At 38.8% G+C, this 26,595-nt stretch overlaps 2 protein-coding genes across 5 annotated transcripts; one reads left to right on the forward strand and one right to left on the reverse strand.

Annotated features, from left to right (window-relative positions):
* Positions 1 to 708: 708 nt before the first annotated feature.
* asb15a (ankyrin repeat and SOCS box containing 15a) lies at positions 709 to 13,011 on the reverse strand. 3 transcript variants are annotated; one of them, XM_083546016.1, is made up of 11 exons: positions 12,721 to 12,736; positions 8,289 to 8,342; positions 4,624 to 4,725; positions 4,487 to 4,524; positions 4,250 to 4,381; positions 3,983 to 4,141; positions 3,631 to 3,876; positions 3,119 to 3,290; positions 1,626 to 2,163; positions 1,325 to 1,478; positions 709 to 1,223 (listed from the first exon to the last, which is right to left on the reverse strand). In XM_083546016.1, exons 3-11 carry the CDS (start codon positions 4,719 to 4,721, stop codon positions 1,051 to 1,053), a joined length of 1,710 nt encoding a protein of 569 aa, XP_083402142.1. In that variant the 5' UTR covers positions 4,722 to 4,725; positions 8,289 to 8,342; positions 12,721 to 12,736; the 3' UTR covers positions 709 to 1,050. The 3 variants fall into 3 exon arrangements, with proteins under 3 accessions (XP_083402142.1, XP_083402141.1, XP_083402140.1); XM_083546015.1 differs by lacking the exon at positions 8,289 to 8,342 and having other exon boundaries at positions 12,721 to 13,011; XM_083546014.1 differs by lacking the exons at positions 8,289 to 8,342; positions 12,721 to 12,736 and adding an exon at positions 5,872 to 5,933.
* Positions 12,980 to 25,089, forward strand: iqub (IQ motif and ubiquitin domain containing). 2 transcript variants are annotated; one of them, XM_083545981.1, is made up of 14 exons: positions 12,980 to 13,518; positions 13,768 to 14,052; positions 14,302 to 14,586; positions 15,281 to 15,415; positions 15,529 to 15,696; positions 15,846 to 16,021; positions 20,393 to 20,548; positions 20,638 to 20,848; positions 21,664 to 21,839; positions 22,004 to 22,174; positions 22,278 to 22,454; positions 23,608 to 23,856; positions 24,034 to 24,219; positions 24,829 to 25,089. In XM_083545981.1, the coding sequence occupies exons 1-14, from the start codon at positions 13,266 to 13,268 to the stop codon at positions 25,003 to 25,005; spliced, it is 2,805 nt and encodes a 934-aa protein (XP_083402107.1). In that variant the 5' UTR covers positions 12,980 to 13,265; the 3' UTR covers positions 25,006 to 25,089. The 2 variants fall into 2 exon arrangements, with proteins under 2 accessions (XP_083402107.1, XP_083402108.1); XM_083545982.1 differs by lacking the exon at positions 13,768 to 14,052 and having other exon boundaries at positions 13,136 to 13,518.
* Positions 25,090 to 26,595: the final 1,506 nt, after the last annotated feature.

The following is a 26,595-nucleotide window of genomic DNA, read 5'->3' on the forward strand; positions in this document are numbered from 1 at the left end:
GTAACAAAACCCATTGAATATTTTGTTCCCTAAGGGGGTCACCAGCAGTAAAAATCACAAGGCCAGCATGGAATTTGCAAAGAAATACATATATGAACCACAAAGATTCTAAATCCATGATGATATCTTCAAAAGTGAGGAGAAAAAAATTATCTGCTCATGAATAAAAATATACAGCCTATTGGTCACTGGAGGTGATGTCCTGGCTTGGGCTTGCATGAGATATGCAAACAAATATTAGGCTTTATATAAATCTGCTTGTGGGTGGTCTGCCACCAAAGGTGCCATATTCTAGGTTGTTTACCACATGAAACTGAAACTTAAAAAAAAAAAGTTGATCTATTGCTTAATATCCATCTTGTGATTTCAACCCGATGTAGCTTTGCCATTTCAGTACATTCAGAGGGGAATGCATACATGAATTGTGATGCTTATGATGCAGTGATACGAATGGATTTTATTTAATTAAATCACTGTGGTTATTTATGAATTTCAAAAAAATATATTCTCATTCTCTGGACCAAATTTCTTTTTTATTGCTGAATAATTACTTTATTCTGTAAGCTATGAGAGAATTTGAGTTTATTTTCTCACTGTTCTTCGTGTCAGAGGTCAGAAAGCACATCTGCGGGGGTGCGTCCAAAATTTGCGGCTTTTCGGGGACCACTGTACTTGCAACCAGCATAAAAAATCAGGGGACAGCATTGGTATTTGTGAAAATATTATTTACTGTACTTATAAGAACAAACCTTCAAATGCACATGAAACAATGTGGTCATTCATCATAGCACCAGGAAGCTCCGTTTTGAAGCATGCTCCATTAATACAATTTCTAATTTAAGACTGAAATATTTCACTCTGTTTACTTTATACAGATGCAAAATGACTTCTATCGAAGGACAGTTTAACATTGCTAAAATCGTTTATCAGAGCAATCGCTCTCTTTTGAACAGGTTTGAGAGGTAAGCTTTCTGCCTTAAATCATCTTTACAAGATTGTATGAGCTCCTGTTTTGTTTTGGGGGGTTTTCTGTTCCCTGATATAATCTGATCATTCATCTGCACATAAGCTGCCATACAGGTCATGCTCCCTATACATCAAGTACTTCTTTAGTAAAGGTGGGAATGGCGCAGAGTTGATAATGCCTGGGTCTCCCAGTCTCCTTGGCGTCATCTGTCTTCTGATTAAAAATCTGCACATGTGCTTTAGTGACCGGGGGTTTCCTGGAAAAATGCATAAACAAGAGCACCATGAGCTGCACTACATCACCTTCCATGTTAACATCTAAGTGCATTATGTTGCTGTTACAGTCTTGGTTATTCACCTAAAATGTGACAAATGTCTGGCCATTCTTTATGCTTCTGCAGAACCATTTTTAGTTTTGAACATATTAGGACATGGCCGACATAGTCCAGAAGAACCTGCACAGCTTTTCCTGCATATTGCACCAGCCATGAGACACTGACGAAGTCACAAAACTACACAAGAGACATTACATTAATGCACTTTTAGGAAAATAAGAGCTGCCATCATTATTGTAGGAAAATTAAAGTCCTGAGAACTGGTTTATTTTACAGTGAACCATCTAGTCTCAATCTTTCTTAAGAAATTAATGCCAAACTCACTGGGATCTTGTCGTTTGAATGGTCTGAATGATGACTTCGGTCAGTCCATGTTGAGTCATGATGGCAGACAAAGCATTTGTCAGCATCGTAGCCGCTATTAAGTAGCATCCGCATCATCATCTCATCCCTGAGGCTATACTGTAGCGCGGTCGGAAAAAGAGTGTCATTGACCACTGTGAAGCAGTAGTTCACATCAGCGCTATTAGCCAGAAGCAGCTTGACTATCTCATATCTGCCAGCTCTCACTGCCACCAGGAGACAGCTCAGAGGATCCAGGTCAGGTTTAGCCCCAGCTCTGAGTAACAACTGAGTACAAGTCACATCTCCATTAGAAACACAGAAGAACAAGGCGCTTTTCCTCATATCGCCATAATTTTCAGATATATGCTGGTCAAGAAGAGAATTGACATCAAAGCCTTTCTTCAGTAGAAGCTCGAGACATTGTGCATGGCCACCATCTGCTGCTGAGTGAACTGGACTCTGACCCGCAAGGCGCAGAGCTCTTCTTGTGGTTATAGGTACCAACATCCTCAATGCGCTAAAAGAAAATCATTTAAAAATTGTTTAAAGTTAAATTTAAAGTTAGAAATGCACACCACAACACATGGCGCATATATTATGCGCCATGTAACATATAACATATGTTATTATATATATGTTATTATATATACATATAAAATGTATGTAAAATATTTAATCATGATTCATCGCACGGTTGTCTTGAGTTAACTCGTGATTAATTGCAATTCAATCGCACTTTTTTTTTGTTCCAAATGTATCTTGAATTAACACTTTTCAAGTTTTTTTTCTTTTGAACAACAAATGTAGATGCTTTATGCGAATGTGTGTTTATTATTGGTAAAACCAAACTCAACAAAGAGAATTAAGACAAAACGTTCTTGTAAATGTAATTATGGTATTTTAAATTACGTAATGCATCTGGACACCACAAGAATCTTTTGCTATGTTTCCACACGGACGGTTAATGAGGTGATACCAGAGAAACTGTATGTCTTCTAACTTTCATACGGATTACATAATCAGAGAATATTTGTTTTTATTTGCATTGTTCACTGAGATTCACGTTTTTATGTTTATGTGTCTGTAAAGAGAGGTGACAGAGACGGAAGAGAGCGCACCCAGTCTGTTTTCTTTATTGTATGAATGCATATAAATAAAAGTAGACCCTTCACAGATCCGAATTACGTATTGCTCTTATCTGTTTGTTTCGGCGTTATGAGGAAAAATAGCCACAAATCGTGCCGGTGCGTTTGGCGACCCCGGAGGATTCATTGGCGGATGTTTATATGATGGCAGATTTTGGTGCTTGATTTGAGACTTGGTGCATTAGTAAAACAAATGTTTAGTGATTAAAAATATTTTTTTATTGATTTTTATATATATATATATGAAACGATACATTATACCACATTTATGATTACATTTTGGTTCACTGAGTAATGTATAATGTAAGAATCGTGCCTTGTACTCACAGGTAGTGCCCTTCATAAGCAGCTCGATGAATGGGGAGCTGTGAGGAGAGGTTGGCGATGTTGGGATTGGCCCCATTTTGGAGAAGAAGGTCAATACAGTCTGGATTACCAGAACCAGCAGCATCATAGAGAACACTGTCTCCATTTGGTGCCTGAGCATTTACATCACCACCTGTTGTATAAGCAAAGAACACATTTACATTTTAAGATTTTTTTATTTAACTTTGTCACTTTTGCGATGGATCTTCCAAGTCCTTTGATTAGATTTTGACCACAATTGTGTTTTTTGCATGCATTATATTGAGAGCTATATTTTAGGAAACTATTTCTTACCAAAATGACAGAAATGACGTTATTAACTTTTTTACTCTTGCCTAGTTTTTTCTTCCTGCAAAGATCATGTTGGATAAGGAGCCCAAAACAAAAGTTAAAACAGTCACTCTGCATAAAAAACTGCCAATAATCACAGCTACATTACATGTGCACTGAAGCATGATGCAACTCCTCCTTACCATTGTGAATGAGGATATCTAGGACTTCCGCCTGGGCGTATTCTGCCGCGATACCCATTGGGGTCACGCCATGCTGATCTGTCTCTGAGACGTGACCTCCGTGCTGCAGTAGAAGCTTTAGGATGTCAACCCAGCCCAATTTAGCAGCCTCATGCACAGCTGTCCACTTCTTCAGACAGACCTGGTTCACCAGTGCACCTCGTTCTATAAGTGCTAATGCTATTTCATAAGAATCTGTTCTTACAGCTGCAAAGAAAAAGTGTGTATATCATTTTATACCACTGCAATGATTTATGAAGGTTTTTTATGGTAATGTTGGCCTGTTAGTAGTAGTAGTCAGAAGTAATAATACCCAGTAATAGTGGAGACTCATTCCTGCCATTGGTTCTGTGAGGCGATGCTCCATGATCCAGCAAAGTGCAAACAATCTCTACCAATCCTGCTTGAGTGGCCAGAGTCAAGGGGGTCTCTCTATCAGCTGTTTCTTCATCAAGGGTCAGCCTGTAAGATGCTGCCATAAAAGTAAGCTATGAAATCATTACTGTCTTTTTTTTTGTAGCTATCCAGTGGTCACATCTGGACCAGTGACCATGCACAAGTATGCATTTGCACCACCCACCATATATCACTCTCTCCAGCACTTGTACTGACTGCTGTACTGCTGCCCTGTGTAGCGGGTACCAGCCTTTAGCATCCACCTCAGTAAATGCAGCCGGGTATTCTGACATCTCCTGCAGCGTATACAGATCACCTGGGAATAAAAGGCGTTCTGCTGCTGCATTTGGCTAGATGTGACATTTTTATGTTGATGGCACGGTTTGCAAAAATGGTATGCACTGCAATTTATAGTGTTTACCCCTTTTGATTGCATCAAAAATCTTCTGATTTTCCACACTATAGTATAAGAATAAAACAAGTGACTGTCAACAGTGAAATAAGCTGGTATTAACAAAAAAATATAAGATTTTTTTTCTTTCTTTTTTTGCATCACACCTAGCTGGGAAATCATTGATCCAAGACTCTTGAAGACTCAGCTGGATGGCATAATTGAGAAGCTGGTCATCCTCATCTACTTCATCTGTACTGTTCATTACTCTGATAAAAATAAGAACAGGGTTTGAGAGGAGCATAATAAAGTACAGTGTACATAGTGTACCTACATATGTTTCAGTAAAAGAAATAAGATAATAATAATAACAACACATCCTGTGGGCTCACCACCTGCAGGAGGGACCGTAAGGGACGGTGCTGTGAGGATTGGGCAGCAGTCGAAGGCGGGGGCCTGCTTAGACTGCTGCCCCCGCGACCCGAATTACGGATAAGCGGGAGAAAATGAATGAATGAATGAATGAATAATAACAACAATGCTATATTTTACAATAACTGGCCCAGTCTGTACTGACACTGATGGAAAACATATTTAAATGTAAATTCAAACCTATTTTTACTCTGTAAAAGTGCAATTTTACATTTACTTATAGGCTCCAGAAATTCTTTCTACTTTTGACTAAAAAAAAATCTGATTGCACAAATGTGAAATCTCTTTAAACACACACCATAAAGAATAAAAAAGGGGAGAAAATGAGTTTAATTAATTAGTTTAATATTGCATAAATAAGTAAAATGATATTAAAATATAACAGTACAATATAATAACATTTATTATATATAACAATATCACATGTATTATATATAAAATAACAATATATGTATTATATATGATATAACACACATATATATATATATATATATCACTTAAATTTTAGGTTCTAAAACATGCATAGATTTTATTAGATAAATGGTTGCAGAACTTAAAGTGAACTTTAAAGTGTGGTCACCACATACAGTCTATTTAGAAGCTGCAGTATTATTCGAAGCATGCAAAATATAAAGGCATTAAAAAAATATTTACTAGGATGCATCTAAAACATTTTAAGCTTGATTTTGCAGTGGCAATTTTGCATAACTTTCTGCTCACTTTGGTTCATTGAAGATGTTTTTGTATTGCATTAATTACACTGCACATTCTATTACTAAATATGAATGAAGTACTTCTTTACAGGGGACGTAGCTACTTATAAACTCCTATTACCCTAGGAACAAGTGGCTGCTAGTGAAGTACCAGACATTGAAATAGTCTATGCTACAAACTCAAGTTAAAACACATTTGGAGGAGTCAATTGTGCAATCCACTACACTATTTTAAGCCTGTTTATATGCAAGCACAAATACTAATCTCACCTTGAAAAATATGGAATATAGTTCCAGTAAAATCACAGGCTGTGTACTGCTTTTGGTTTAGCTCTGACTATGCACTGAGATACTCTGACCACACATCTATTTTTAGCTGTCACCTGCTTTCAGGAGGCATATGCATAACATTAAACTGAGTGTTGTCCTTATTAGCATGCATGCTCATTTTCAGCTGGCAACATATCAATTTGTTAATTTTTTTATATTCGTATATTACTGTGTAACAGAACTAACTGCACAGTAAGTAAAAAAAAAGGAACAGTAACAATATAGTATAAAAGCAGCAGTGGTTTATCGTGTGTTGGTGTGTGTATACAATTTGCATTGTTCTCAGTCTCTATCTTAAACAGCACAGAGATTCTATGTACTCACAACTCCTAAAACCTACTTGAATAGTTTGTCACGCTTTTCTTTCCAGCTATGTCCTTTACAGATCATAACACTGTTGTAGTTAATCTTACTACAATTCCACAGCATTTTGTTTTAGGGTTCTATTAGGTAAATGACCAAAGTTTACTGGACTCCAGTTCTAACTCAATCTGGCCAAGTATGTCCTTCTGTAGAATCTTAACTTTACAGTACAATACTGTCAGGACAGAAGTTTCAGTTTTAGGTACACCGGCGCAGTAATGCAGTTCTGTTATCAGCTAATGATGCAGCAGCAGAACAATGCATGACTGTGTTTGAAAAGTTTTTGTTTAGAAGTATGTCTAGTTGAAATATATGAGGTAATTGAGCCCATCCGGGGAACCCCGACCCACCTTATCAAATTAAACCTATTTATCTGTTTTCTCATCATTATTAGCCTTTTGCACTAATTACCTGAATAGATTAATACAAAAACGATTACCCAGAAGCAAGTGTTCAAATATGAACTGTTCAGTGTTAACTTGGACTTAATGTGTTCTGTAAGCAGAAAGCTCAGGCATAAAACAGCTCTGTAGGTTTCAATAAATAACCAAGATATTACTGAAATGAATAATAAAACGTATTGTTGATTTTCATTCATTAATTCATTCATTTTCTCCCGCTTATCTGTAATTTGGGTCGCAGGGGCAGTCTAAGCAGGCTGCTGCCCAATCCTCACAGCACCGTCCCTTACAGTCCCTCCTGCAGGTGGTGAGCCCACAGGAAGGCGGCCCCACGACACGGACCTTGATATTTCCCTCGTAAGGGACCCCCGGAGCATAGAGGGTTAAGGGCCTTGCTCAAGGGCCCAAGAGTGGCAGCTTGGCAATACCGGGGCTCGAACCCCAGACCTTCCGATCGGCAAACCCAGCGCCTTAACCGCTGGAGCCACCACTCCCCCTATTGTTGATTTTATTGTGTTATTATTATTAGTTGCCCGTTTAAAGAGCTACAAATGGGTCAAGCACTGTGAAGCTAAAGAAGCTCTAACTCTACCAGATATGTGAAGTCAGGAGAGGCAGAAATTTCTGTTGTGAAAAGTGCTATAGAAATAAACTTGACTTGACATGACTTGAGGCAAAGTGTCACCTGTTATATTCCAAAAAATAATAAATGTCATGAAATGTGAAATTATAATGCCATTCTCTTTGATTCTGTTTTTAATGTCAAAATCTGAGTTTGGATTTAATTTCTGGCGAGGCACAATGAAGTACAGAAACTGAGGTTTTGCATCACCAAGGATCACATTCGAACTGCACTGAACAGGGAATTAACATGTCCTGGGATTAACTGTGTGAATATCACAAGTATACTCTATGTAGCCTATGTAGATATTTAGCAGCTGCCCTTCAGAGATCCAGAGTGACATACAAAAGTGCTTTGAGTTTCTGTTATAAATACGATTATTTGCATGGCATCACCTTCCATAGATTACTTATTATTTATCTATTTCAAATATATGTGTAAAAGATATTTAGGCCTGTTGCTATTGAGAAAACTCTAATAAAAAGGTAGCATGAGAGACATGTGCTCCCTTTAAACTTTCACCTGAGTAAAAGTACAAAAGTATTTGCCTTCTTATGTACTAAAGTATCCAAAATACTATGATTTATTATGGCTATAATGTCTTACTTTAATAAACCTTTAATTTTTTACTACTTCTAAAAAATACTGTGCAAATAAGGAAAGGCTGGACTGGGATAAAAAATCGGCCCTGGCATTTTCGGGGGGCCAACTTAATATAATCACAAATATTACCCATCTGTGTATGCCCTTCAATATGTATACTATTCTATAAAAGCACTAAAGCCATATAATAATAGGTAGGAAAGAGTAAAAGTTGAGAAAGAGAAGAAACATGATAATTTGTTGCACTGTTTTTCCATAGTATAGCATTAAATACACTGTAAACTCACTTATATACGAAATGGATAAAAAGTTGTTTAATAAAGAAAGAAACAAATACACTTATTATATAGCCTTAGTGTTCTGCTTACCACAGTCTTTACACTCATCTTCTCTACTATCATCATCTGCCGATGAAGATCCTGCTTCGGTAGAAATCATGTCTGTTATTTTGACACGCAATTTCTCTGCGCCTCCCTGGCGTTTCTTCTAAATCTCTGAAGAATATTTTGAATATATCTGAATATATCTGAATATTTTGACAGATACGCACAGACGCTGCACGTTCGCGCAAAGCCCAAAAGGGGCGTTGATTAAAGATGTGATTGGTTCCGCCCGATGTCAATTAAGAAGGAACCAATAGAAGCTGCCGAATAAATGTCTCATTGGCCTGTCTGTCTTTAAAAAAAAACCTACTCTGACATTTTTTTTTTGATAAATGCATCTGCAAGAGTCAAAGGGAAAGTTTTAGGACTGTGGTGAGACCTGCGATGTTGTATGGTTTGAGACGGTGGCATTGAGTAAAAGATAGGAGGTGAAGCTGGAGGTAGCAAAGCTGAAGATGTTGAGGTTTATGTTGGGAGTGATGAGGATGGACAGGATTAGAAATTAGTTTATTAGAGGGACAGCGCATGTAGGACGTTTTGGAGACAAGGTGAGGGAGGTGAGATTGAGATGGTTTGGACATGTTTAGAGAAGGCACATGGTGTATATCAGTAGGAGAATGCTGAGGATGGAGCAGCCAGGAGGGAGAAAAAGAGGAAGGTAAAGGAGGAGGTTTATGGATGTGGTGAGGGAAGACATGCAGGTAGTTGGTGTGACAGAGGCAGATGTAGAGGACAGAGGGGTATGGAGAAGGATGATCCGCAGTGGCGACCCCTAATGGAAGAAAGCCGAAAGAAGAAGAAGAAGAAGAAGAAGAAGAAGAAGAAGAGATGTATCGGCCCAAGAAGTACGTCGGCACAGCAGGTTTCTTCCATCATTTACTGTCTTCTTCTTCTTTCAGCTGCTCCCATTAGGGGTTGCCACAGCGGATCATCCGTCTCCATACCACCCTGTCCTCTACATCTGCCTCTTTCACACCAACTACCTGCATGTCTTCCCTCACCACATCCATGAACCTCCTCCTTGGCCTTCCTCTTTTCCTCCTACCTGGTGGCTCCATCTTCAGCATTTTTCTACCAATATAAATCATGTCCCTTCTCTGCACATGTCCAAACCATTTAAATCTCGCCTCACTCACCTTGTCACCAAAACATCCTACATGTGCTGTCCCTCTAATAAACTCATTTCTAATCTTGTCCATTCTTGTCACTCCCAACATAAACCTTAACATCTTCAGCTCTGCTACCTCCAGCTCCACCTCCTGTCTTTTACTCAATGCCACTGTCTCTAATCCATACAACATCGCAGGTCTCACCACAGTCCTATAAACTTTCCCTTTCATTCTTGCAGATACCCTACTATCACAAATCACTCCTGTTACTCTTCTCCACCCACTCCACCCTGCCTGCACTCTTTTCTTTACTTCTCTAACACACTCCATTACTTTGCACTGTTGACCCCAGGTACCTGAACTCCTCCACCTTCTCCACCTCTTCTCCCTGCAACCGCATCACTCCACTGTCCTCCCTCTCATTCACACACATGTACTCTGTCTTACTCCTACTGACTTTCATTCCCCTTCTCTCCAGCGCATATCTCCACCTTTCCAGGCTCTTCTCAACCTGCTCTCTACTCTCACCACAAATCACAATATCATCTGCAAACATCATAGTCCAGGGAGACTCCTGTCTGACCTCGTCTGTCAACCTGTCCATCACCACTGCAAACAGGAAAGGGCTCAGGGCCGATCCTTGATGCAGTCCAACCTTCACCCTGAACCAGTCTGTCGTACCTACTGCACACTTCACTGCCGTCACACTGTCCTCATACATGTCCTGCACCACCCTCACATACTTCTCTGACACACCTGACTTCCTCATACAATACCACAACTCCTCTCTCAGCACCCTGTCGTACGCTTTCTCTAAATCCACAAATACACAATGCAATTCCTTCTGTCCTTCTCTATAATTCTCCATCAACATCCTCAAAGCAAATAAGGCATCTGTGGTGCTCTTCCTCGGCATGAAACCATACTGTTGCTCACAGATGGTCACCTCTTCTCTCAGCCTGGCTTCCACTACTCTTTCCCATAACTTCATGGTGTGACTGATCAACTTAATTCCCCTGTAGTTACTGCAGGTCTGCACATCTCCTTTATGCTTAAAGATCGGTACCAGCACACTCCTTATCCATTTCTCAGGCATCCTCTCCCCTTCCAGAATCCTGTTAAACAATCTGGTTAAAAACTCCACTGCCATCTCTCCTAAACATCTCCACGCTTCTACCGGTATGTCATCTGGTCCAACCGACTTTCCATTCTTCATCCTCTTAATCACTGCTCTCACTTCCTCCTTACTAATCCTATCTACATCCTGCTTCTCCAACTCCACATCCTCCAACCTTCTCTCTCTCTCTGATTTTCCTCATTCATCAGCTGCTCAAAATACTCCCTCCATCTTCTCAACACACTCTCCTCACTAGTCAACACATTTCCCTCTCCATCCTTTATTGCTCTAACTTGCAGTACATCCTTCCCAGCTCGGTCCCTCTGCCTGGCCAATCGGTATAAATCCTTTTCTCCTTCCTTAGTGTCCAACCTCTTATACAGCTCCTCATATGCCTTTTCCTTGGCTTTCGCCACATCCCTTTTAACCTGCTGCCGCATCTCCTTGTACTCCTGCCTACTTTTCTCATCACTCTGTCGATCCCACTTCTGTTTTGCCAACCTCTTTCCCCTAATGCTCTCCTGCACTTCCTCATTCCACCATAACGTCTCCTTGTCTTGCTTTCTATTTCCAGATGTCACACCAAGTATTTTTCTAGCTGCCTCCCTCATCACTCCTGCAGTAGTTGCCCAATTATCCGGCACCTCTTTACCACCACCAAGCCCCTGTCTGACCTCTTCCCTGAACCTCACACTACACTCTTCCTCCTTCAGTTTCCACCATCTTATTCTTCTTTCGATCCTTACTTTCCTCCTCTTCTTCTTCCTCCAAAACCATCCTACAGACCAGCATCCGATGCTGTCTAGCTACACTGTCCCCCGCCAACACCTTACAGTCTCCAATCTTCTTCAGGTTGCATCTCCTACATAGAACATAGTCCACCTGTGTGCACCTTCCACCACTCTTATACGTCACCCTATGATCCTCCTTCTTCTTAAAATACGTGTTCACCAATGCCATTTCCATCCTTTTAGCAAAATCTACCACCATCTGCCCTTCCACATTCCTCTCGTTAAAACCATACCTACCCATCACCTCCTCATCACCTCTGTTCCCTTCACCTACATGCCAATTAAAGTCTGCCCCAATCACCAATCGTTCTTTCCTAGGTACACCATCTACCACTTCATCTAATTCACTCCAGAATCTTTCCTTCTCCTCCATCTCACAGCCAACTTGTGGAGCATAGGCACTGATGACATTTATCATCATCCCTTCAACTTCCACCTTCACAATCATCACCCTATCAGAAACTCTCTTCACCTCCACTACACTCTTACTGTACTCTTCCTTTAGAATCACCCCTACACCATTTCTCTTCCCATCCACACCATGATAAAACAGTTTAAACCCACCTCCACTGTTCCTGGCCTTTCTCCCTTTCCACTTGGTCTCCTGAACACACAGCATATCTACCTTTCTCCTCTCCATCATATCAGCTACCTCTCTCCCTTTACCAGTCATAGTACCAACATTTAATGTTCCAACCCGAACCTCTACTCTCCCACACTGCTCCTTTTCCTGCCGTCTCTGTAGACGTCTTCCTCCTCTCCTTCTCCTCCTTCGGCCAACAGTAGCCCCATTTTCACCGGTATCCTGTCGGCTAACGATACCTGTGGCAGTCGTTGTTAACCCGGGCCTCGACCGATCCGGTATGAAATTCTCATTTGTGATCCGCATATTTGATTTGGCACATGTTTTACGCTGGATGCCCTTCCTAACGCAACCCTCCCCATTTACCCGGGCTTGGGACCGGCACTAAGAGTGCACTGGCTTGTGCCCCCCTAATGGCTGGGTTCTTCCATCATTTACTGTATTCCTCTCAAAAAGTTCTACTGAGTCACGTGAAAGACTCGTTCAAAATGAACGAATCATCCATAAATGATACTGTCCGTGTTTAATAGATGCCACCGAACAACAATCAAAGCAAATTAAAAAAGTATTTCCAAATGGAACTACTACAAAAGTATCCAGGTCTCTCTGTCCAGTGCCTCACCTGCTCGTCACCTCTCTGCACATCACTGCTCTTTAGTGATAGGTCTTTAATGGATGATTCGTTCATTTTGAACGAGTCTTTAACGTGACTCATTAGAACGAGTCGACTCAAAGAGTGATTCGTTCATTATCTATTGACGTGCATTAGCAAAACATCGCAAAATCTCCGTACAATAAACAGAATTTAGACTTTTACCACTCGACTCTTCTAGTCCGAGTGTCGTTCGTTTCTTTATCACGTGACTTACATAAACACTATACAGTGCATTACACAGAAAAGAGAATTGAGCAGTTCATCTCATGAGTTCTCTGGTCCGAATTTTGTCCTTTTTTTTCTGGTGATTTCCATATACGCTATGATGGTAATTAGAGGTTTAAAGGAGCAAGATGAACTAAATGACTCGTAAAAAGATTCGTTCGTTTTGATGAAAGAGATTCAAAGAGCCAAGTCACTCACATGATCCGATCTTCCTCCCATCATTACTCTATTACATTCTGGTTGTAGCCCATAATAAGTTCTCCATGGGGATGAATCACGTGACGGCGCGGTTACCATAGCAGCCACCAAACATTACAGCGTCGAGTCTCGCTTTATTTGGGCGTTCGGCCAAAAAAAATTTCGCTTCTTAGAAACATTATTTCCTGTGTGGCTTAGTAGGATTTTAAATAGCTAGTAAGTAAAATTAGCGTATTAGCCAAAGCTAGCTTACGTTAAAGCATTTTAAGAGTCCAAGAACCAGTATGGAGAAAGATGAAAACCCAAACGTTCAGAGCCCAGACCAGGTCGCGCCTGGGAGCTCCCCTAACACACAAACTGCACTTGATGAGGATGCTGGAAATCAAACAGCTGTCCATGAGACCCAGGAGGATATCAGCTCAGATCAGGATAAAGAACCGAGTCCACCGTCTCAAATACTGGGACAGGACACATTTAGTCCCCAAGAACAGGAGATCATCAGCCCTGCTGATGATGTTGGGAACTCAACTGCTACAGGTGAGCATAACTAGTTCAAATCACTCAATATGTAACTACACTGAAAAACTTGACATACTGCTGTCCATGTTCCATATATAAGTAAATGTAATTACATTCACATGTCCTACTTCATTACAACAAGTAGACGAAATGTCATGTAGTTTATAGTAAGACTGAAGAGCTGATATAAGTCAGAGGTTTGTGATAGAATAAATGTAACATTAATATGCTTTTATATTTTTTTCCATAAAAAAATTATTATGTCAGAGCCTGATATCGCCACTGTGTCAGGTACCAGTATGGAGAAAGATGAAAACCCAAACGTTCAGAGCCCAGACCAGGTCACGCCCGGGAGCTGCAGTAACACACAAACTGCACTTGATGAGGATGCTGGAAATCAGACAGCTGTCCATGAGACCCAGGAGGATATCAGCTCAGATCAGGATAAAGAACCGAGTCCACCGTCTCAAATACTGGGACAGGACACATTTAGTCTCCAAGAACAGGAGATCATCAGCCCTGCTGATGATGTTGGGAACTCAACTGCTACAGGTGAGCATAACTAGTTCAAATCACTCAATATGTAACTACACTAAAAAAACCCGACATACTGCAGTCCATATATAAGTAAATGTAATTACACTCACATGTCCTACTTCATTTCAACAAGTAGAAGAAATGTCATGTAGTTTATATTAAGACACTGGAACTGAAGAGCTGATATAAGTCAGAGGTTTGTGATAGAATAAATGTAACATTAATATGCTTATATATTTTTTTCCATAAAAAAAATTATGTCAGAGCCTGATATCACCACTGTGTCCGGTACCAGTATGGAGAAAGATGAAAACCCAAACGTTCAGAGCCCAGACCAGGTCACGCCCGGGAGCTCCACTAACACACAAACTGCACTTGATGAGGATGCTGGAAATCAGACAGCTGTCCATGAGACCCAGGAGGATATCAGCTCAGATCAGGATAAAGAACCGAGTCCACCGTCTCAAATACTGGGACAGGACACATTTAGTCCCCAAGAACAGGAGATCATCAGCCCTGCTGATGATGTTGGGAACTCAACTGCTACAGGTGAGCATAACTAGTTCAAATCACTCAATATGTAACTACACTAAAAATACATACTACCAAATATAAGTAAATGTAATGACTCTTACATATCCTACGTCACAAGTTCAAGAAATATAAAAATAGTTTATAAAAAGGCACTGGTATTGAGCTGAAAGGTCTGTGATTCAATACATATGATATAAATATGCTTTAATACTTTTTTCATAGATGCCTCCAGAGTATTTTGAATCTTTCCAGTATAACTATACACTCATTTATCATTCGTCCTGATGTCTGTTATACGTTTATTTTTTGCAACTGCTTTTCAAACTACTTTCCTGTAGATTTTGCACTGTTTTGGGTGGGTATAGTATTGCATGATATAAATGTGATAATGTGATTGTTGGATTTTGCAGAATATGCCCACAGTTTCTTTTGTTTTGTTTTTTATCTTATATTGTATTTTTTTGTCTTCAATAAACATACCAATGGGGAAACTTTGCACTGATTTTATGTTAGGTCCTTTGTTGTTTGTGAAAAAAAAAACATTCATCTTATTCATGTGTAAACTGACAACTATTAATGGTGGATATAGTTTTATAGACCTGTATATGTGTAATGTTGGTAGAGCTGATTCTCTAATCAGTTACAGCAAAATAGACATCAAGAAACTAAAATATTGTCTCCTAACTCTTTTAATATTATGTCTTTCCAGTTAAAATCTTGCTTTTGCCAGATGGACACATGATGACTGTGGCGTTTATGATTGGCCTAACCATTCAAGACCTGAAAAACAATTTTTCCAATGAACTGCGGGTACCATCCGAACTTATTCAGATAACTCTCAATGGTGATCACCTTCAAATCAGCACTCTTGATGTGTTATCTATATATTACAGACTGATCATACAAAATTGAGTGAATCTTAAAAATAAAATCGATCTTTTGCTGTTTGGTTGTCAGGTAATGCTTTAGAGGATCACCAGACCTTGATGAGCCTTGGAGTGCAACCGCATGCTACAGTCCAGTTGGAGATGAGCTCATTAGATCCTGCAAATTACCCTATCAAGCCAGTTAAACCTCAGCAGGAATGCAACATGCCAGATGTCATTACTGTGAGAGTACAGACAGGTTGGCTTTGTCTTTTTCTCTTCCATCTACTGCGAAATAATTTCCTTTTGTACAAGAGTTTCTGTGGCTGAAGCTAATAGACACTGGTTTTTCTCAGTCTGTTTCTTTTTATCTTACACTGACTGCATCTGACCTCCTCCCACCCTTAGATGCAGATTCTTACCAAGATGTGGTAGTCGAGATTGAAAGAACCACTCAAAAGGACCCTTTCTTAGGAGGATATCGCCAAAAAGTTACAAAAACTGAGTTCTACCATGCTGCAGTACAGACTATGCCAAAAAGTAGACCTGATAGAGGGGTGGAAACTTTAAACCGAGACACACAGGTAAATGCAATAGAATTTTTCAATCGAAGGAACCCCAAAACCAAAATTGATACTTTTCTATCTATCTATCTATCTATCTATCTATCTATCTATCTATCTATCTATCTATCTATCTATCTATCTATCTATCTATCTATCTCTCTTTCTCTCTCTCTCTCTCTCTCTCTCTCTCTCTCTCTCTCTCTCTCTCTCTCTCTCTCTCTCTCTCTCTATATATATATATATATATATATATATATATATATATATATATATATATACATACATACATACATACATACACACTCACTGGCCACTTTATTAGGTACACATTACCAGTTCTGGGTTGGACCCACTTTTGCCTTCAGAACTGCCTTAATCCTTTTTGGCATAGATTCCACAAGGTACTGGAAACATTCTTTAGAGATTTTGGTCCTTATTGACATGATAGCATCACGCAGTTGCTGCAGATTTGTTGGCTGCACATCCATGATGCGAATTTCCCGTTCCATCACATCCCAAACGTGCTCTATTGGATTGAGTTTACTGTACTCAAATGGCCACCACAGCCACCAAATCTCAATCCAATAGAGCACGTTTGGGATGTGGTGGAACGGGAAATTCCTTTTACCACTTTAATCAGATCTTTAATCAGAAAAGTCCCACAGTTACGAAAAAAAAATTTCAATTAGTGTTCAGGCCTGAGGGGTTTACAGACATAGAGGATTTTGGGAAACTGGGATGTTTAGATGCTTTTACTCTTCACTCGCATGTAAATAATATAAATAATAAATACAACACAAATAAAAATAAAATAATAAATACAAAAAAACTGAACTGCACTAAATTGTATATATATATATATTTTATTCGTGTGTGAAACTGTAGACGATGATTCGCGCTTTATGACATGGCACGTTATCCTGCTGGAAGTAGACATCATAAGCCCTAGAGATGGTCGTGTGTGAAAATCCCAGTAGATCAGCAGTTTCTAAAATACTCAGACCAGCCCGTCTGGCACCAACAACCATGCCACGTTCAGAGTCACTTAAATCACCTTTATTCCCATTCTGATGCTCGGTTTGAACTGCAGAAGATCGTCTTGACCATGTCTACATGCCTAAATGCATTGAGTTGCTGCTATGTGATTGACTGATTAGAAATTTGTGTTAACAAGCAGTTGTACCTAATAAAGTGGCCGGTAAATGTGTGTGTGTGTGTGTGTGTGTGTGTGTGTGTGTGTGTGTGTGTGTGTGTGTGTGTGTATATATATATACAATTTAGTGCAGTTCAGTTTTTTTGTATTTATTATTTTATTTTTATTTGTATTGTATTTATTATTTATATTATTTACATGCGAGTGAAGAGTAAAAGCATATAAACATCACAGTTTCCCAAAATCCTCTATGTCTGTAAACCCCTCAGGCCTGAACACTAATTGAAATTTTGTTTCGTAACTGTGGGACTTTATAAAGATCTGCCCCCTGCTGTAGCCTTTACGATTCAAGGTACCAATAAATAGCCTGTATCTTTTCATAATAGTAGGCAGGCAGATCATAAAAAAAACAGAGGTTTGCTCGGGTAGTGAAATTGCCAGATCTTCCAGTAAGATCTAACTGTTCTACTTCTAGTTCAGTCTGTTCTAGTCCATTCTTGTCTAGTTTATGACTTAAGTAAGTATTATAATAGGGTTTTAATGAGGACTCTGCTTCAACATTTTGGACTACTAGGAGCTTATATCTACTGGAGGTTTTTGCATCTACTGGAACATCCAGACAAAAAAACATTGCAATAGATTATATCTATATTTCTGAGATGAAAGAAGGCTACCTTAGTAATATTATCTATGTTATGCTTTAAATGGAAGACTTGAGTAAATAATCACTCAGAGGTCTGCGGATGATGAAACAGAAAGGCCAGCCAAAGTTAATATGTAATCAGAAAGCTTACTTTTAGCTGCATGCGATCCTAGTACTAGTATATCTGTCTTGCCAGAATTAAGTAGAAGGAAGTTAATAAGCATTCAGTGTTTTATGTTTTTAAGACATTTCTCAACTTTATTAAACTAGTGTCTCTCATCTGGCTTTGCTGAAACAATCAAAGATTTCCCACTGTCAGCATATGTAAAGAAAAACAAGCAGTGGGCCTATAACAGAACTTTGCAGCACACCAAAATTTACTGTATGCATTAAGAATTCACCATTCCACCTACAAATCGATCAGTCAAATAAGATGTAAGCCAGGAGAGTGCTGATCCATCCAAAAACTCCAAAACAACTTCTAGTCTATCAAGGAGAATAGTATGATGGTGTCAGATCCTGCACCAAGTTCAAACAACACAAGAAAGGAGACACAATCCTGAACCGAGGCCAGCTGTAGGTTTTTATCCAGTTTAATCAGCACTATCTCTGTGCTTCATGCTAAAATCTTGATGGACATATTTCTTGAATATGATGCAGGTATGAACTTCTATGATACAACCTTTTCTAGAAGGAGAGGTTTAATATAATATGTAGTAATATATATATATATATATATACAGTGAGGAAAATAAGTATTTGAACACCCTGCTATTTTGCAAGTTCTTCCACTTAGAAATCATGGAGGGGTCTGAAATTGCCATCGTAGGTGCATGTACACTGTGAGAGACATAATCTAAAAAAAAATTCCAGAAATCACAATGTATGATTTTTTAACTATTTATTTGTATGATACAGCTGCAAATAAGTATTTGAACACCTGTCTATCAGCTAGAATTCTGACCCTCAAAGACCTGTTAGTCGGCGTTTAAAATGTCCACCTCCACTACATTTATTATCCTAAATTAGATGGACCTGTTTGAGGTCGTTAGCTGCATAAAGACACCTGTCCACCCCATACAATCAGTAAGAATCCAACTACTAACATGGCCAAGACCAAAGAGCTGTCCAAAGACACTAGAGACAAAATTGTACACCTCCACAAGGCTGGAAAGGGCTACGGGGAAATTGCCAAGCAGCTTGGTGAAAAAAAGGTCCACTGTTGGAGCAATCATTAGAAAATGGAAGAAGCTAAACATGACTGTCAATCTCCCTAGGACTGGGGCTCCATGCAAGATCTCACCTCGTGGGGTCTCAATGATCCTAAGGAAGGTATGAAATCAGCCCAGAACTACACGGGAGGAGCTGGTCAATGACCTGAAAAGAGCTGGGACCACCGTTTCCAAGGTTACTGTTGGTAATACACTAAGATGTCATGGTTTGAAATCATGCATGGCATGGAAGGTTCCCCTGCTTAAACCAGCACATGTCCAGGCACGTCTTAAGTTTGCCAATGACCATTTGGATGATCCAGAGGAGTCATGGGAGAAAGTCATGTGGTCAGATGAGACCAAAATAGAACTTTTGGGTCATAATTCCACTAAATGTGTTTGGAGGAAGAAGAATGATGAGTACCATCCCAAGAACACCATCCCTACTGTGAAGCATGGGGGTGGTAGCATCATGCTTTGGGGGTGTTTTTCTGCACATGGGACAGGGCGACTGCACTGTATTAAGGAGAGGATGACCGGGACCATGTATTGCGAGATTTTGGGAAACAACCTCCTTCCCTCAGTTAGAGCTTTGAAGATGGGTCAAGGCTGGGTCTTCCAACATGACAATGACCCGAAGCACACAGCCAGGATAACCAAGGAGTGGCTCTGTAAGAAGCATATCAAGGTTCTGGCGTGGCCTAGCCAGTCTCCAGACCTAAACCCAATAAAGAATCTTTGGAGGGAGCTCAAACTCTGTGTTTCTCAGCGACAGGCTAGAAACCTGACTGATCTAGAGAAGATCTGTGTGGAGGAGTGGGCCAAAATTCCTCCTGCAGTGTGTGCAAACCTGGTGAAAAACTACAGGAAACGTTTGACCTCTGTAATTGCAAACAAAGGCTACTGTACCAAATATTAACATTGACTTTCTCAGGTGTTCAAATACTTATTTGCAGCTGTATCATACAAATAAATAGTTTAAAAATCATACATTGTGATTTCTGGATTTTTTTTTTAAGATTATGTCTCTCACAGTGGACATGCACCTACGATAACAATTTCAGACCCCTCCATGATTTCTAAGTGGGAGAACTTGCAAAATAGCAGGGTGTTCAAATACTTATTTTCCTCACTGTATATATATATATATATATATATATATATATATATATATGTAATATATAGTATAATTAAGATGATTCTGATGAGGAAATTAATGAACCCACATCTGTTTTCTCTAAATTATTAGAATGAATTTTTAAATCTACAAATATGAATGGTTAGAGCTTTGACTGGGTCATTCTGATCTTGGTACATGTCGCTAGCTAAGGACAGTGAAACTCATTTGTGCTGTCTTTGCTTGTGATTTCTTTTTTCTACAGACATCGCAGGTAAAGACCAAGGCTGAGCAGTGCACTACCAACAGTTCAACTCAGATGACTAAACCTGGGTGCTACATATCCAACATGGAGGACAAAGTCATCACAACCCGGAAATACATCAGTGCAGATGAATGCCACAGCAGGTTTCTTAACGCTGTATGTGTGGGTCTGTGAATATGTGCTTATATACGTGATTATTTTGGCAGAGATTGGATTAAACCAGTGGCTTGAATGTGTGCTCTCAGGTAATTACTATTCAAGCACACATCAGGCGCTGGCTTGCCATACGGCTGACCACCAAGCTGAGACTGGATAAGGAGCTGTGCCTGGCCTGGGTTGAACAGGAGAAAAGGAGATGGAAAGAGGAGAAAGAAGAGCAGATTAGAACAGAGTACCATAGGAGAATTAACCCAGAGACAAAAGAAGACTTTGCCCTGCTTTATAATGCATTAGAAAGTAAGAAGGAGTGTGTGTATGTATGTGTGTGTGTGGGGGGGGGGGGGGGGGGGGATTCACAGCAATAATGAGTAAAAGAGATGGATATACAGAGAGGAATCCAGAAAAGTTTGAGTTTTTTAGTTTATTGCTATTGTTCATGTCTGTTGTGGGAATTAATAATTTAGACTGTCCTTGTACACTCAACTCATATTTATTAGTACCCTTAATGGAAATGACAAAAAATAGATGTATGCCATGAAATCACACTATACTATGTAAACATATACATGTTTTAGATCCAGCACTAAAAATTGCTATCCCAAAACACTGATTCCGTGTTCGTCTGTTTTTGTTCTTATTTGGTATTATGTTTTGGGTTATTCTTTTATTTATTGATATACTTAATCTTTTGAGTTGAAATAACTTTGTGGAATTCATGATTACATCTGTCTTTGAAAAAATCCCCATAAATACTAGTTTAAACAAGCCCTGAATAACACATTTTTGTAGAAAATTGATTTTTTTTCCCACAACAATTGTTCAACAATTGTTTTTAAATCTATATGTATGATTTACTGTACAGTAGAGTTCAGTGACCTCTAATGAGAGACATGAAGCTACTTTTTTTTATTCTTCAAAAGTTTGTGTGTTATTCTCTGGCAATTATTACTTATTAAAATTTGTTTCTTCTTAGACATAAAAACAATAATTGTTTGTAATATTTGTTAAATTTTCACATATTTTTGCCCATTTTTCTTAGAACCAACACTTTTTTTGTAGATCATTGTTTTCTGAATAATCCTGATTATAATTTTTATACCACTATGTTCTAGAGTGGAGAAAGGAAGAATTGGAGCGCATTAATGCCACTCTGTGTGGAGCCGAAAGGAAAGCTGCTCTTTGCGCTCTTTTGGAGCAGGAGACGCAGTTTCTCGCATCTATAGAACACCACCGAATAGCTGCAGAAAAGAGAAACCAGGAGAAGGGAGTGCAAGCGTTCCTGAACAAGGTTCCTACATTTTTACAATGTATTGAGGGCAAAGTGTGCAGTATGCACACAGTACAATTCTCTTCTATATTTTTTTAATAAAATGGTTTTAGAATAAAGTGTTTAAGCAAGTAGGAAGCAACGCAGACGTTTTTATACTGCATTTTTGTTTGTGCTTGGTGCAGTGTGCTGCCCCCAAGCAATGGCAAGCATCTGATGGGACAATGACCCAGATGGATACGACGCACACTATTAGGGCCAGAGAGCTTCGGGATCTCTATCGCAGCATTACCATGAGCGATCTGAGCCAGGAGGAACGTCTTGATGTGCTGTCTACACTCAAAAATACTGTCAAGGTCAACAATGGGCAGTCTTCTTATTCTGCTAGAAATGAAAGAGAGTACTGCTGTATCTCTGCTCTCTTTATGGAGTACCATAAATAAATTTTTGTGTTTATAGGAGCATTCATGTAAATTGACACAAGAGATTGTGGAGTTGATTGACAGAGAAGCTGATCTGCTGACAAGGGGCATAATGGAGCGTAACCTAGAGGGGCTAAGAAAGAGGATTGCCACTCTCTTCCTTCAGTACATCAAAAACCCTACTTTCAACCCTGAGGTGTCCAAACTGTTGTGGGTGTGTACTGATGTGGCTTACTGTTACTACAGATTAGAAATCACATTTTATGTACTGAATGCATCCATCATCCTTCCACAATCTTCCCTATGACCTATGCATACACCAATTTTTTTATTCAGTGGGTGTAAAACGTGTTTCCTAAACACATAGTACTCAATGGTACTCAAATAGCAATTGACTTTGTGTATAGACATCAGGTCCTGCTCCTTATTTGTTTGCTGTCAGATCTAAAATAAAAAAATAAAAAAACAGTGTAAAAGTTGTTCAATGGCAGGGCGGTGTAGAATTCTGTGTAATAGCATGTACAGATGGTAAACAAAGCATTTCTGCTACACCTCACTTAACTCAGGATAACAGTTTAGAAAATCATTGAGGGTTTTACCTTCCCAAAGGGACACTGTGATAGACAGAAATATAGGAGGATTCTCTCGAGCAACAAACTAGAGACCATTTAGGGTACTAGAACTGGAACAGTTTCGGTGTAAGTTTACTATTTAGTCATTATTATAGGATTTTATAAAAGAATGGAGGAACATTTTATACAGAAAACACATTTTACAAAATGTAACATAAGTAACTAGCATTCTTCATTCCACTCATTTCTTCTTAATATAGACATCTGCTAATTTTCACTTACCAGCCTCTTCTGACGTAGAACAAGTCTCAAAGTTAACATTTGCCTCCTCCATGATATGTGAAGCCATCCAACTGTATATATTTTTTCAAACTTGTGCCCATAACACATCACAAAGCAGCATAACACACTTGGAAGAAAGCGCTATCTTCTTTCTTCCACATGCACAAGCTTATAGATGTAGGTTTGCCTGTAGAGATTTTGATCTCTTGACTTCTGATCATTGAATAGCTTTTGTTTTGGCTCATGATCTCCTGACAATAGAGTGCACACTTTACTGCTATTCTATTTGGGAGCCTCAAGAGAACACCTTAACCAAACAGCTATCACATTGCAAACTAAAATGTGTACATTACCTGATAACTTTAGCTCTATTTAGGGCGATATAACGCCAGACAAAAAGGTAACAAGGAACAGTATTACATTTAAGCAAGAAATCATTCCACACTGATCAATAAACTCATAGTTTTATATCTAAATTGAGCATAAGCTGTTTTTCCATTTCTTGTTTGCTAGGTGCCACAAGACCCAGAGCAGCTAAGAAAGAAAAATCATTTGTGCCGTGGCTGCAGTAAATTCCTGCCCCGCTCTGAATTTCCCCTGACATTAACATCCCGCATGATGGGTCTTTGCCGTCACTGCAAACAGCTGGACAATGAGGCTCGGCACAGGGAAGATTTCACCTATTACAGAAACATTCTCAAACGCCTGCGCAAGGATGAATCAGAACTCAATCCAGACGCCAAGATCCCCTACCTCCTTCAGGTAAGTCAGGCATTTGAACATAAGGATATAATAAGGATAAATCCTATTAAAATATGGTAATAATATGGTATCCAGGCACACTCATATACTGTACATTCAGAGATTTTTAGTGATCATTTTGCAATGATAAATGTGGAGTTGTTTATGCTTGCATTAAGCTGTGTATTTCTATCATAGGAACGGGATATGCGCTATCTAGTGGACGTGATATGGAGGGCTCAGTCTGCAGTGAGTGCGTGGAAGGATCTGCTTGACCTGCTGATGGTGCGCTGGGACAGGTATAGTGAATGGACCCCCTGGAATTGTGTCCTACTTACCAAAGCGGAGGCAGCTGTTCACCTCAAAGTTGAAAGCATAGAGAAGGTAGGACACAGACACACACATGCTTTTAAACCAATAAAATATGTAAAATATTTTATACTATGCTGAAATGGCTACAAAACCTAAAAATGATGCAGAGTGGGTTACCATGTCACCTTTAACAGTCTTGTTTAGAGATATCCCTTGCTTCAAGATGCATTGTGTACCTTTCTCTGGATTGCAGCTCACATATATTAATGTTTATTAGAAGCTTAGGGCCATGGCAATTTTGCCACCCATCTGCGAACAAATTGCTGTGATTCATAAGGGCTATCAACTTCAGGTTGCTTTTGTTTGTCTTGGTTTGTAATAGTGTGTATAATATATAGTACTGATGTGTATAGGATTTCATGCTTTGCAGAACAAGTAGACAAGGTTGGATTCTATTTACAAAAAAGCTAAAGCTATATGCTGATAGACATGTTAATCTAATCATTTAAAGTTGTGTTTTTTTTACTGTTCTATCAATATTTTTCTTTTTCTCTGCTCGGTCATACTTCATATCTCTCATATGAGGCACTCTGATTTGTGTTGTTGCATCTGAGATAAATGTTTGTTTTACATTACATAAGCATTTTATTTATTTTTTTATTTTTTTACAATTCCTTGTAGACATATGCCGCCGTGTTTATCTCCAGCATTAAACACAAGCATGCTATTGCCCGGACATACTTCTCCCAGATCCCTGTGATGGTGAAGTATCTCCAAGATGTGAATTCGCAGCCTGTTGCCCAGAACAACCTGCTGGTCTCCAAATCTATAAGCACAATGAGTAATCTCACAAAGTAGTTTCAGTAGGACACTACCTACAATGTCTACAACTGTAATGCAATGTCTTTATTTTAAACGCAATAAAGAAAGCATACAGTAGCACAACTGTTTTACATTTATGACTTGCCAACATACATGTGCTTGTTTAGTGGAACTGACTCACTCTGTATTGGATTTTTAAAGACACTTAAACATGTTTGTCATGAAAATTATACTAAATTTCCCTAGGTGTGAACAAAAATAAAGACTTGCTGAAATGAATATTGACTTTAGATATTTATTACAGAGTTCAGCTTTAAGGGCAGCACTCATTCTTAATGAAATGGTTTAGAGATCTGGCCTTCTTGCTGTTTATAGCAAATTCTTGTAATCTCAAGAACAGTTTCTATATAAGGAGTTATTTCCTCCTTAGAGACTCAAAATGGATGAAGAGGCAACTTCTGAAAATGACAAGAGATAAAACAAGACAAACAGTTTCCCTTTTATCATGTTAACATTATGTCCGTGTGCCCAAAGAACAAAAAGCTCTCTTTGATTAGTTAAAGCAAATAATAAGTGATGATACAATTAATTTGACAATAGAGCAATAAAATATTTTGAGATCTATTTTTTTTTTCTTATAACATTTGCTCTGTTGCCTAAGATCTTTTTTCCATAATCATTTATACTCGTGAATTCCACATAAAGCTAATAAAACGAGGAAATATAGCAAGTATAGCATTTATAATCTAGGAATTGGTATGAAGTTAATATATGCAACTGAATACAATGTCCTCACCAATCTGTTAAGAGCTCATGCGCTGTTGCCTTAAATTAAATGTAATGTACTAATTATGCCAGTAAATTAAATATAGCCACTGTTGTAATTGGAAAATAGATGATTCACAATATGCAATTAGAGCTAAAAGGTCAAGAGTCTATTCACGGGTCTTATTAATTACACATGAAAAAGTCAGAGCGGGATGTTCAATTTCCTCTATGTAATGGACTGAAGCTATAAAACCCTTTAATTTTGTGGCTTTAAGAAATCTTTTAGTTTTTGTAGCCTCGGTTTCTCACACAAGTAATTTGGTTTGGATTTACTGTATCTATCCAAGAACATGAATGCATGAAAATCAGAAAATGATCAAGCGACACATAAGGTTCCTATCTACAAATCAGTAATAATCCTGTATTATCATAAACTTCTTCTTTTCCTCTCTTTTTAAAGTGTTTTAAACAGACAGTATGAAGTAACTGATCAATATCACATGAGCAATGGTGAATTTCAATCAAGCATGTGATGATGTTTATATAATGAGAATCAAACTCTAACAGGAAAAGACCTCGAAGAATTTTGTTAGGACAATCAGTCTATTCCCTTATCTGATGTCAGATAAGAAGCAATAAAGATACACAACCATATAAGCCATATAAACAAACCATTAATATAATCCTTGTTTGTATACTTACGGTTGGACAAAAAATTGCCGCTTTGGATCAGTTTGTCTTGGCAATAGTGAGGCATTGACCGGAAGAGAAATAGGAAAATTAAAAAATAAGGATTGGTTTTATGTCATTCCATTTTTATAAGCATCAATGTTGTTGATCACATGGGCAGAGGAAAAA

The sequence above is a fragment of the Silurus aristotelis genome (genome assembly GCF_946808225.1).
Source record: "Silurus aristotelis genome assembly, chromosome: 7".
NCBI classification, from domain to species: Eukaryota; Metazoa; Chordata; class Actinopteri; order Siluriformes; family Siluridae; genus Silurus; species Silurus aristotelis.

Excerpts from the sequence above, each read along its gene's own strand:
- asb15a (XM_083546015.1), bottom strand. The coding sequence starts at position 4,721 with ATGAACAGTACAGATGAAGTAGATGAGGATGACCAGCTTCTCAATTAT. Across the intron at positions 4,382-4,486 it reads TTTTGATGCAATCAAAAGGG|GTGATCTGTATACGCTGCAG; the intron begins GTAAACACTATA and ends TTTTATTCCCAG. Across the intron at positions 3,291-3,630 it reads AGATATCCTCATTCACAATG|GTGGTGATGTAAATGCTCAG; the intron begins GTAAGGAGGAGT and ends CTTATACAACAG.
- iqub (XM_083545981.1), top strand. The coding sequence starts at position 13,266 with ATGGAGAAAGATGAAAACCCAAACGTTCAGAGCCCAGACCAGGTCGCG. Across the intron at positions 20,549-20,637 it reads ACAGCAGGTTTCTTAACGCT|GTAATTACTATTCAAGCACA; the intron begins GTATGTGTGGGT and ends GTGTGCTCTCAG. Across the intron at positions 20,849-21,663 it reads GCTTTATAATGCATTAGAAA|AGTGGAGAAAGGAAGAATTG; the intron begins GTAAGAAGGAGT and ends ACTATGTTCTAG.